This window comes from Clarias gariepinus, chromosome 1 (assembly GCF_024256425.1).
Source record: "Clarias gariepinus isolate MV-2021 ecotype Netherlands chromosome 1, CGAR_prim_01v2, whole genome shotgun sequence".
Classification (NCBI taxonomy): domain Eukaryota; kingdom Metazoa; phylum Chordata; class Actinopteri; order Siluriformes; family Clariidae; genus Clarias; species Clarias gariepinus.
This window is the reverse complement of record NC_071100.1, coordinates 8,954,779-8,967,435: the sequence shown is the minus strand read 5'-3', so window position 1 is coordinate 8,967,435 and position 12,657 is coordinate 8,954,779. Positions and strand designations below refer to the sequence as shown.

The following is a 12,657-nucleotide window of genomic DNA, read 5'->3' as shown; positions in this document are numbered from 1 at the left end:
CAGATTCAAGAGGTTTTTAAAGTGGGGAGAAGTGCATTTCAGTTCCTCTGAATGTATAGGTGAGAACAGCCGATTCACACCTGGGGAGGGTGAATAATTTGTATTTGAATGCTGTCTGGCATTGTAAAGCACTATAATGACACTAAAAGAACAACCCAGGATTAATAGGAATTATTATATTGCATAATTATTATTTAGCACAAAAAAATTCCTCGCGCTCGGGAAAACTATGCGTGCGGTTGAGCGCTGGTTAGACTATAGGAAATTAAAGCGGAGGGTTTTTATTTAGACTATAAAAAAATGACCTGCGTCTATTTTTAGGCGTGCCAGCTGCCACTTTTTAGTTAGATGTTTTCAATACAAAGCTTATAATGCCCACATGACATGACGGAATAAGGCACGGCTGGTGATGATTGGGGTTTGTTGGGTTACAGTGGATTTTACTACACGGTGTGAGTGCAATGGCCATCCGTCCCCTCGCGCTGACTCTGCTCTCCACGGATGGCCGTACCGCCCCCCTCCCACCTCTCGCTCCTTGGAAGTCCCTGGGGCGCGTTCCATTTGCCCCACTTGCATGCCGCACTTCCGCGTTGATGCACGCGCGTTGCATACACAGCGCGTAGTAAAATCCACTGTAGCCCAACAAACCCCGAGTATTTTATAGCGCGGGGTGCAAGCCCGGGCAACGATAGCAACGATAGCTCACCAGTCATGTGTAATTCTGCGGTCCCGCTGCTTCGCATGTCTGAAGGGGAGGCCGCCTAACTAGTGAGCGAGGAGCGATATTGATTTGGGCGCACGCCGTGACAGGCTGAAAAAAACTGTGTCAGATTAATGTGCAAAAACTATATAATAAAACTATATAAGACTACATGCCTTTATAAGACTCAACTTTTATTTAAGCGCACTCACAATAACGAAAAAACTTAATAATTTTGTAAATGTTTGAAAGCAAATAAGGTGCGCTGTTCTGTATTGTTTTTGGTGAACTTAAGCGCGTCAGAAAATGAACTCAAATGTTTTTTTTAAATGGTCAGAGTCGGTCTGCTTGCTGTTTTCCCGATGCATCCATAAACAAACTTCATGGAAAACTTCATGAGTACTGATTAAGACTATGGAGTAAATTAAAGAGGAGAATCACGATGCCGAGTCGAAGTCCTGAGCCCAAACCTCATTTAAATTAAATTAAATTAACAAATATTATAATAAAAAAAAAACAATAGCCCACGTTTAAAAACCGTTTATAAATTATTTCCGACATAAGTTGGCCCGGTGTTATGCGCAGAGCGCCGGGAGATTTCCTGAAGCTCCGAAATCACTCGGCATTTTTTCTAAATAGACGCTATCTTTAATAACTGATGGAGGTTTTGAGCTGTATACACACGCATTCCTGCCTAACAACTCTTAAAACTACACCTGTGACACAATAACAGTAATATTTCGAACAGTCTGCAGGCTGATATTTGGAGAAACAAAAGAATAATGAATAAACCAGTTGTTGGGTCAAAATAACCCAACCAGGTGTTCATTTGTAAACTACATCTCATATGAGCCAACATGAGCAACCCAACAATGTGTTTAAAGTACCTGAAATAATACAGAACTTAAATAACAATAAACAGATACAGAGATACGTTATATAACAGCCACTATTGTATTTACTGCAACAAGCGAAAATGTCACTTTGCGCCACCTGGCGGCCATTTTACGAATTATTTTAAAATGCAACTGATTTATTTTGGCCGCTGACGTTTTTACACGGCGGTGAGCGCGACGGTAATAACCATTCCAATTGATCAACTACTGTATAACAGTTAATTCGGGCGATGCTGTAACCTCTCACAGCCGGAGGCCTAGAAAGAGCTGATTGGCCGAGCTCTCTCAGGGCGGGGGGATGAGAGGTACTCAGTGCTCCCACATTAATGACGGCTCTACAAGCCAATCAGGGGCGTCTTTGAGCTCACGCAGGCAGAGTGTGTTACGCCGCCCCCGACGGAGGAGAAAACAGAAAATAAAGAATAAACCAGTTGTTGGGTCAAAATAACCCAACCAGGTGTTTAGAGAAACAATCCAGCATTTTTTAAAGTGTATATTTTTAAGTTATACTAACGTTCTATTCTGAAAGTCTATTTCCCTGTTACTTTTATATTTAAAGTTTGATGTCTTTAAATGTAACATTTCTTTTAATAATAGCAATAAACCAATACAAACAGAAGCTATATAACAGTTCATTCTTTGTACAAATACATTTTTTAGCTAATGAACATGATCATCTGTCTAAACAACATTTAGGCAATTTTTTTAATAAAACTCATTATTGTACAGTAAATCTCAATAACTCTGGTTCAGATTTTTTCATGTTTGTTGTATAAAGTACTCGGATGTGGAAATTACCATCACTAGTATTTCTTTGATACAAAATATGCCTTATTATGACTTAAACTAAGAACTGCGTCAAATAAAAATGCCCCTTTGCGCCACCTGGCGGTCAAATTGCTTTGAATTGCGACTGAATCATTTTGGCCGTTGCCATTTTTTCGATTAAGAGCACTGCGGTAATAGACATTCCCCTTGAGCACCTACTGTAAATGTGTTTAGATACAAAAAACTATTATAAAAATAATTCATTTAAGTTATAATGTTGTGTGTTTAAGGTGAATCTCCTCCAGTGTCTCTGATCATCAATCCCAACAGAACTCAACACTTTACTGGTCACTCTCTCTCACTGAGCTGTGAGGACCAGAGACACTCTACTGGATGGACAGTGAGACGATACACACACAGTGGAGTAGTTACAGATTGTCCTGGATCAGTTACAGGATCTACATGTAAAATCAGCTCCCTCAACACATCCGACACTGGAGTTTACTGGTGTGAGTCTGAATCTGGAGAAAAAAGTAATCCTGTCAACATCACAGTGTATGGTGAGTCTTCATCTAGTGTATTTATTGTTAAGGGAAAAGGGAAATGTTTCATTTTTAAAGTATTTAGAACTCTGAGTGTCCAACTGTAAGAATTGTTCTGCAAGCAACACTTAAGTGGTTTATCTCAGTGATGTCTTAAAAGTTGTGAATGTTCTGTAATTGTAATATTACCTGAAGGCAGAAATAGAATGACATAGTTGAGTTTCTGTCTTGAGCTGAAGCAGCTACAGTAGAGCACATACTGCACTGTAAAACACTGAATGATGATGCAATGCAGCTCTACACATCTGCAGTTTTACACTGTTCATTTAAAAGGTTTTATACAATTCAACACCACAAAACACAGTAACACAGATGAGAGTCATAGTGAAATCATGGTGAAATCATGATGTAAAATCTCTGTTCTAGCCCTCGAAAGCTTAGTCCTTCAGATAGAAACCTGAAAGATATGCTTTCTAACACAAGAATTAATAATAATAATAATAATAATAATAATAATAATAATAATAATAATTTAGGCTTAACCATTAACAAAGGGTTTTAGACTAGACTTCTAAAACTGTCAAACTATAGACTGAACACCAATGAGAAAACTGAATAATCCATAACTCTTTGGAAGAACATAACATAACAACAGTCTAACAATGGTGTGTTAGACTGTTGAATATAGTTGTGTAAATAAAATATAAAATCACATTTGTGTTAATGTTAATAACAAAATCATAAAAAAAAAAAAACCTTAATATTCACCATCCTGGGTAAGAATCGTTTAAGGCAGTTGAATATTCCTATAAGCATTGGTAGAGAATTATTCTTATTTGAATAGATCCTAATTGATTGAGGTGTACATTTGGCGGCAACATTTGGGTTTGTGCGTTTGCTGGCTTTTACCACTAAGTGGCGCTACATAACTATAGACTGACGCCTCAGGCCTTAGTTCATTCTCTGCAGGATTAATGAGCCGCAGCTTCTTTGGAGCTGCATGTAGTAGCGGATAAAATCAAGTGAAACATTGTAGTTAAACGAATGTAAGATGTCACCAAAAATGTAACAGATGAGGACTTATGTCCATCAATCTGATATACAGTATGCTGGAGAAACTCCCAGGTGGGAAGACACTGCTTTGTGTAGTTAACATCAAAGACAAAAATAAATAAATTAAATAAATATTAACAGCCTCTACCAAAGAGTCTGGAACGCAGAGTACAGGGTGCGTCACACAGCCACAATATATTATACTATAAGCGTATTATACCAAAGAAGATTAAAAATACGTAAAATATAATACTTCTGCAGTTTTAATCATTACAGAGACATCACAGCCAGCAGTTTTCAAAAGTTCTTTTCTAGGTGAGGCTTCTTGGGCGGGGTACATGAGGCATACATGGGCATTGCCTGGAGCTCAAATCTCCGAAATCATAGGGTCTATTTTTTAAATACGCAATTAAAACGGCGTATTCAGAGAAAGCCTCGCCCGCGAGAGGTATGTGTCCCTGTGTTATTTAATTATCAATTGGGCCTCCGAGTGGCACAGTGGTAAAGCGCTCGCCCTATCATCCGGAGATTGCTGGTTTGATCCCCGGGTGATGCTGTAACCTCTCACAGCCAGAGGCCTAGAGAGAGCTGATTGGCCGAGCTCTCCCAGGGCGGAGGGATGAGAGGTACTCAGTGCTCCCACATTAATGACGGCTCTACAAGCCAATCAGGGGCGTCTTTGAGCTCGCGCAGGCAGAGGGAGCGGATAGCACCTTCGAGTGTGTTACGCCACCCCCAACGGCGGAGAAAACAGAGAATAAAGAATAAACCAGTTGTTGGGTCGAAATAACCCAACCAGGTGTTTAGAGAAACAATCCAGCATTTTTTAAAGTGTATATTTTTAAGTTATACTAACGTTCTAGTCTGAAAGTCTATTTCCCTGTTACTTTTATATTTAAAGTTTGATGTCTTTAAATGTAACATTTCTTTTAATAATAGCAATAAACCAATACAAACAGAAGCTATATAACAGGTCATTCTTTGTACAAATAAAATTTTTAGCTAGTGAACATTATCATCTGTCTAAACAACAATTAACCATTTTTTTTTAATAAAACTCATTATTGTACAGTAAATCTCAATAACTCTGGTTCAGATTTTTTCATGTTTGTTGTATAAAGTACTCGGATGTGAAAATTACCATCACTAGTATTTCTTTGATACAACATATGCCTTATTATGACTTAAACTGAGAACTGCGTCAAATAAAAATGCCCCTTTGCGCCACCTGGAGGTCATTTCACAAATTGCTTTGAATTGCGACTGAATCATTTTGGCCGTTGCCATTTTTTCGATTAAGAGCACTGCGGTAATAGACATTCCCCTTGAGTACCTACCGTAAATGTGTTTAGATACAAAAAAAACTTGTATAATAATAATTCATTTGAGTTATAATGTTTAATGTTTAAGGTGAATCTCCTCCAGTGTCTCTGATCATCAATCCCAACAAAACTCAACACTTTTTTGGTGACTCTTTCACACTGAGCTGTGAGGACCAGAGTAACTCTACTGGATGGACAGTGAGACGATACACACAAAATGAAGTATTTTCAGATTGTTCACAGTGGGGATCAGTTACAGGATCTACATGCAAAATCAGCTCCCTCTCCACATCCGACACTGGAGTTTACTGGTGTGAGTCTGAATCTGGAGGAAAAAGTAATCCTGTCAACATCACAGTGTATGGTGAGTCTTCATCTAGTGTATTTATTGTTAAAGGAAAAGGGAAATGTTTCATTTTTAAAGTATTTAGAACTCTGAGTGTCCAACTGTAAGAATTGTTCTGCAAGCAACACTTAAGTGGTTTATCTCAGTGATGTCTTAAAAGTTGTGAATGTTCTGTAATTGTAATATTACCTGAAGGCAGAAATAGAATGACATAGTTGAGTTTCTGTCTTGAGCTGAAGCAGCTACAGTAGAGCACATACTGTACTGTAAAACACTGAATGATGATGCAATGCAGCTCTACACATCTGCAGTTTTACACTGTTCATCTAAAAGGTTTTATACAATTCAACACCACAAAACACAGTAACATGGATGAGATTCATAGTGAAATCATAATGTAAAATCTCTGTTCTAGCCCTCGAAAGCTTAGTCCTTCGATTAGTCGTTTAGTCCTTCATTGCTGTTTAATGACACTGTTTATATGTACCGTGTATAAAAGCTCAAATTCTGCTCTCTTTCTTTTCTTGCCTCAGGTTCTGGACCAAGTAATCCAACAGTAATAGGTGTTGGACTGGGTGTGGCCTTTTTGTTGATCATTTTATTAATCTTAATCCTGCTGCAGTGCCACAGAATAAAGAAAGGTTTTCTAACTGCCTTAACTAAATTATATTGGATATAAAATTATTTACTTACTATATAGATCATAGAGGATAAAGCACATATTTTTTTATATCAAATAAATAAATAAATAAATAAACAAATAAATAAGTGCATCTGTTAGTATTAACACTCTGTTCATATGGAGAATCTGTTTCCCTCCATAGAAAAACAGCAGAAAACCAATCAGGCATCAGAGCAGAATCAAAGTCGGCCAGGTACTGAAGATTCTCAGTCAGGTCAAACACCACTTGAGGCTGGTCAGACCTTGTCTTAATCATTTCTACATTTGTTAATAAAAATCTTCTAGGATTGTTTTTTTTTTATCTGCATGAAGTGCTAACATTATTGATACTGTGTCTTGTAGTGATTAACACACTGCACTGTGTTCAGGTGAAGCTGCAGCTGAGAGCGGTGAAGTCACTTATGCACAGGGCACAAAGAAAACCAAGGCAAACAGGACGAATGGTAGAGTATTTTAATGCTTAGACAATTTATAACAAAATAACAAGCGTGACAGTCTCCAATATATTTAGTCATCTACTAGACTAAAAATATCTGTCCTAAAAGATGTCACATGCTGACTGGTAAAGAAACTTCCTTTATTATAGAAATGAGAATGAAGCCTTTAACAGCACTGTGGTACAAGTGATGCTATAATGTCTGATATATTACAAGGCTGGTGATCAGTGTGTGACGTTGTTCTCTGTTACTGCAGATGTTGATGCTGAACCCAGTGGTAGTGATGTGACTTATGCTGAACTGGAAATGAAACAGAAGAAAACATCCATCGGAAAAACAGGTAAAAAAATCATGACATGATGTGTATGCATAGTTAGATTTAATTATTTGGAGATTAATTCAAGATTTCTTTTTTCTAATAAGAAACAGCCAGTGTGGGTGCTGATACTGTATACTCAGAGGTGAAGCTGAACACTGAGGTAAGACTGACAACAGCTTGTTATGAAATTTAAAAGACAAACCAGACACTACAATGTAACAAATGTGTGTAATGTAGAGTTTGAGCACTAGCAGTTATAAGACAAAAAACATTAAAATTATTAATAATTAATAATCACCTTATTGTGTTTTGCCTATTAGACAAAAATTAGTCATGAACATTGATATTACTGACACAAAATATGTACTGATCAGTTGATTCAAAAGTTTTTTTTTTTCATTGTTTGTTAAAAAATAAAAACAAACAAGGACTTGCAGTAGTTACATTGTTGGACCAATTGTGTTTTATTATGTTCCTTTTATATTTACATTATCTGTAAAATTTTAATGATGAGATATTAATAATATACCAGTGGATCCCTAAATCTTAAAATAGTTTACATGCTAGTTTAGGTTTCTGTGCCTTGCAGCAGAGAATGTTTGGAATTATGCTGCTAATAAATAATGTGAAAGGGATCAAATGCTATTGTAGAAGTTATAAATGCATGATCTTACTATACCAGACCAGTTATAAAAGCACAGTATAGGCTATATTTGATCATGTTTCACAATTCAGTTAAATATCAGCAAGAATCTGATAAGGTAACAGAGGACAACATTCGTCATAAAATGGTCTGAAGGGGGGTGGTTTAGTGTGAAGGTGGGGCAAATAGATAATGACCCATGCTGTACACCTGAATCTGGCATACCGACCTGTATTTATGTGATTTCTTTGTCTTTCTGCAGTGAGCCTTATGCCTACATATGCTGATGGAACCATGATTAACTCTTTTTGTACAAAGTAATGGAGAAAGATTAAATTCAGCAGTAGTAAAAAGAAATGTTTAAATGTGTAAATGATTTAAAGAACAGATCTTCTCCTGGGCTGTAATTGTGAATTTATTCATAAGTTCTAGACTGAATTATTGCAGGGTGTTTAGCTGTCCTGCTGGAATTTTAAGCAAACTTTAGGTTGCCCTTAGCACCAGCAAAGTCAGAGCACCCAACCTGCTTTTTTTTTTTTGGTCTGTATGACACTTAAAGATCATATTTTAATGGCCTAAGGCCTTATTTATATCACAATATGGTTTAAAATTCTAAAGTACAGTCATAGTGTATATATATATATTTATATATATATATATATATATATATATATATATGTGTGTGTGTGTATATATCTGTGTATATATCACTGTGTACATATACTGTATATAAATCACTATTGACTGCTATTTTTATCACTATTAGGTCATGGTGTATAGCACACTTTAGTATTTTTATGTTTTTTTTTTTAGAAATTAGTTAGTTCTTGTTCTTGGTGTACAAACAGGTGCTCACACACACACTGTCTTTGCTGTTGCTTCAAAACAAAATGTTTATTTCAAAATATTTTATTATGTGCGCGGCTCAACAGGTTTTGGGATTTGTGGTTTGCCGCGAGTCGTGCAGGTGTTGGTTGTGGCTGCGGTTTTTCTGCTGTTGTTTTTTCTCTTTTTCTTCGGCAGGTGCGGAAGCGAATTTTGACTATATTCTCTCCCCTCTCACCCCCCCCCCTCCTTTTTTTTTTTTTTTTTCCTCTCTCTTTTCCCCCTTTTTTTTTTTTTTTTACTCTCTTCTCTTTTTTTGGTCCCCGGTCTTGTCTGTTATAATATGGGAAACAAACTAACTAAATAAATAAATAAATAAATATATATATAAAAAAAAAAAAATGGCTGTGAATGATGATAGAACAGCTACACATACTCTCTGCTATGTGTTATCTGTGATACTGACAGGCCGGGAAAAAAAAAAAAAAAAAAAAAGAAATTAGTTAGTTCTTAATTAATTATTAAAAAATTATTCTGTACAGTGGAACCTCGGATTGCGAGTAACTCGGTTTGCTAGCGTTTCCCAAGACAAGCTAAATTTTTAAATAAATTTTATATTGATAAACGAGCGAGTATTAAATATCATTGAGTATCATGTGGCACACATGCGATTTTTGTTTTGATGCTGAGAGTATTGTGATCACAAGTGAGTCAATGTTTTTTGAGTCAAAGTATCTTTTAATTTTCTGTTGTACTGTATGTCTGTGATCGCTGTGTGAGTGTGTGTGCACGCTCGCGCGGGTGTGTGTGTGTGTGTTCATGCAGAGATGTGTGTATGCTTGCGTGGGTGTGTGTGTGGAGGGGAGTGTGTGCTTGCGTAAGAAGGAGTGTGTGCTCACGCAGGGGTGTTTCTTTGTCCTACACAGCAGCCCCCCTCCCCCCACCCCTTCCTCTTCTCCTCTTTTTGATCTCAATCACTGCAGTTAGGATTTTTTTTTTGTATTACAGTGGGGTTTTTGTTCACCTATCCCATGGATGGCAGTAGTGAATGATGGTAAAGATTCTAACAGATTTTTAATGGTTAATTATAATGTTTATCACTATTTAATGCCTTTATGTTGTTTTCAATAAAGGCATATGTTACAGAACTGTCGGCTCTGTGTTACTACACTTTTCAAGGGTAAAGTGCAGGTTAATTTGTTTTGTTTGTTTTTCATATTTTTTATTAATTATTTTTATATGAATATTTTTGGGATTGTGGAATGAATCATCTTCTTATGGGGATATTTGCTTTGATATAAGAGTGTTTTGATATACAAGCATGCCTCCGAAACAAATTATGCTCGCAATCTAAGGTTCCACTGTGCTTTTTAGATCTTTATATTACGTTTTAAAATAATAATTTATGTTATTTGTCATTTATTATGTCAGTTGTACTTATTTTACCCATTTCTTTATTAAATTAATTTAACCAGTCACTAATGTCTTGCCGTAATTTATTTATCTTACGCATTTTATACACATTTCTCAGTTTCAAATCATGTACAAGTAACTGTCATGTAACAAGGTTGGCAAGACACGATGCAAATGCAGATGTTGCCCCTATTAAGACTTTAACCAACTGGAAAACTCAGAGGGTCATATTAACAATAATCACAGAATAAAAAGCTTAACCGTTGATCTAATAACAAAATATTGAAATTATTAGAGATTAATTACATATATTTTTAATAAATATCTTTTTTTTTAATACAATTTTATGATCGAACGCTGTATAAAAAAGGTGAAGGCAAGAAGTGTTCACATTGAGATTTGTTTACTATTCCCATGAACACCTATAACAATCAGGGCATGGTTTCCCGATAATGCACACTCTTAGCATGCTAAGAAGACTCTTAAGATATATCTTACGTAAGTTGTTTACTTTATTAAGTGTGTTCCCCGAACTGTCCCTTAGAAGTCTTTTTAAGTCGCTGCCTCTTACGTCCGACGTTCACCTACAATGACGGCACTGAATTAGCTGACATTGATTGCTCAGGAATCGATTTTTGACCCCTTTTGCATGACAGCGTTAAGAAAGACAGCACTTTCTTTGCAAATTAAACATTGCATAAAATTCCTACAATAACATTTATTTTGACATGGGTTAACTTATCAATAGCATATTAAAATTAAAAAAATTTTTTTTATATGAATTAAATCCTGTAGTGGCAGCGAAACAAACCAGGTATACAATCATAGTTGATTGACAAACAGCTGCAGTTTTCTATACGTTTTCTTTAGTTAACTTTTGACAGACATATTCTAATGTGTAGGCCTATATAACTTTTGGGGAAGCATGTCAGTGGTTGGGGTTGTATAGCGCACTTATGGAATGAGTACGATGAGATGACAGAGTAGAGGTTTAAAGCATTACAATCATTCAGAAAAATGAATAGATGCAGGGTTTGAAACACCCAAGTTTATTTTATCATGTAACCAAGTCAAATTTCATTATAAAATAAAATGTGTCAAAAGAAAAGTCCATCCAATCATGGAGAATGGCTAATAATCAATTAAACACATTAAACAAAAAGCAGCGAGCAGCTGGACATCGGGACGTAGAGCGTAAGTATGACGAATTGGCCTGGCAAGCCAGGTCTGAGCAGGTCAAGAAGCTCCATAATTTGTTGCCTTGGCGAAACTTTTTTAAAAATAGCCACCTTAGACAAAATATGAAAAAGGCTGAAGTTTTGCCTAATAAAAAAATTTACATGAATCACACGGCTTCGCAGACGGCGCCGTCTTCGGTTTAACGAAACAACACGCTGTACTGCATGTCATATCTGTTGCTGTCATATCTGTTGCTTTCTGGACACCACCATGATTACCCATTTATACGATTTTAGCCACTTAGAGCCAAATTGTTTGCCACCTGTTCAATATTAAATGTGATTGCCAATTTTACTGCATAAACAATGAGAAACACAAACCGCAATGCAACTCAAAACAGCACTTTTACACCACAGTATATTAACAGATGCCAGACGCAGAGCAACTGAACAAAGGGCTATTTATAACAAACTCAAATAGCTACCTCGGTTTAGGTGAGCGAGGTGCACTCTGGGAAATGGAGTTCAAACAAGAAAACACAACTAAACTCAAAATGGAGTCTCTGCGTCTGGCTCCCTCTAGGGGCTAACCGTGACATAACCCATGTTAGTTTATTGGATGACTATCTACACACTACTGCAGTTCTATGCCATCAACTCACTTCAGTTTATTCCAGCTTCCACACAGCTGAAATTCCAACACCCAGAGAGTTAAATTAACTCCATACAGAGTTGTGTCCAGTTGGACTTTAATAAACTCTGAAAGTGTTAAATCCAAACTGGTGATTTTACTGTGCAGATAGCAGATGACTCTGATCCAGATGCTACTCGGGCCAGCTAAATTTAGGTCATGAGTTTTACAGTTCTGCGAACTTACGTGCCCTAAACATTTTCAATGTGGTGACATCACACACAGTCGCTCATGCTTTACCAAATGTTGGGAGGAATTTTTGACTTCTCACTCTACCTGTGAAGCACGTGTCATCGAGGGGTTTTAAACACAGAGTGTGGAGATCTGAAGTCAATCTACATGGGGATTTAATTGAGGAAACAAGCTGGTGAGAGGTGACAGCGTTCGGTAAGAGACACACACACACACACACACACACAGCTCACACACCTTTCCCTTATTTCCCTTAGTAGTACATTCATACACACACACACACTTATTCACTCACTCTCAAACGCACACACTTACACACACCCTTATCTCATTATACATGGTCTTTCCACTTTTTCATACACATTTTTTTTCACAATTGCACTCTTCTAACACAATTTTACTCTTGTTTTTATTTTCAATTACAAACACCCTCATCTTTTTTCTCCTACTGTATAAACATTAAGATTTGCATGATTGTTAAAGTTTTGTATTTGACGCATGTTAAAGCACATACATTGCATGGCCAAAAACAACCCTCCAGGGGTTAGTACAAGGGCACTATACATGATGAGTGCATCGCTAAATGCGCTTCCCTTTTTACACTGACACATCCATCGCTCAATCTGGACTCTTTAAAACACATGATAACA

At 36.7% G+C, this 12,657-nt stretch overlaps 1 protein-coding gene across 1 annotated transcript in view; it reads left to right on the top strand.

Annotated features, from left to right (window-relative positions):
• The window catches only part of LOC128514393 (low affinity immunoglobulin gamma Fc region receptor II-like), a 105,186-nt gene extending 97,058 nt beyond the window's left edge, over window positions 1–8,128 (top strand). The window contains exons 7-12 of the mRNA XM_053488265.1: window positions 6,161–6,268; window positions 6,452–6,502; window positions 6,678–6,752; window positions 7,003–7,086; window positions 7,170–7,225; window positions 7,971–8,128. Coding sequence (XP_053344240.1) covers window positions 6,161–6,268; window positions 6,452–6,502; window positions 6,678–6,752; window positions 7,003–7,086; window positions 7,170–7,225; window positions 7,971–7,973 — 377 coding nt within the window. The 3' untranslated portion in view covers window positions 7,974–8,128. The remainder of the gene's footprint in view (window positions 1–6,160; window positions 6,269–6,451; window positions 6,503–6,677; window positions 6,753–7,002; window positions 7,087–7,169; window positions 7,226–7,970) is intronic.
• The last annotated feature ends 4,529 nt before the right edge of the window (window positions 8,129–12,657 follow it).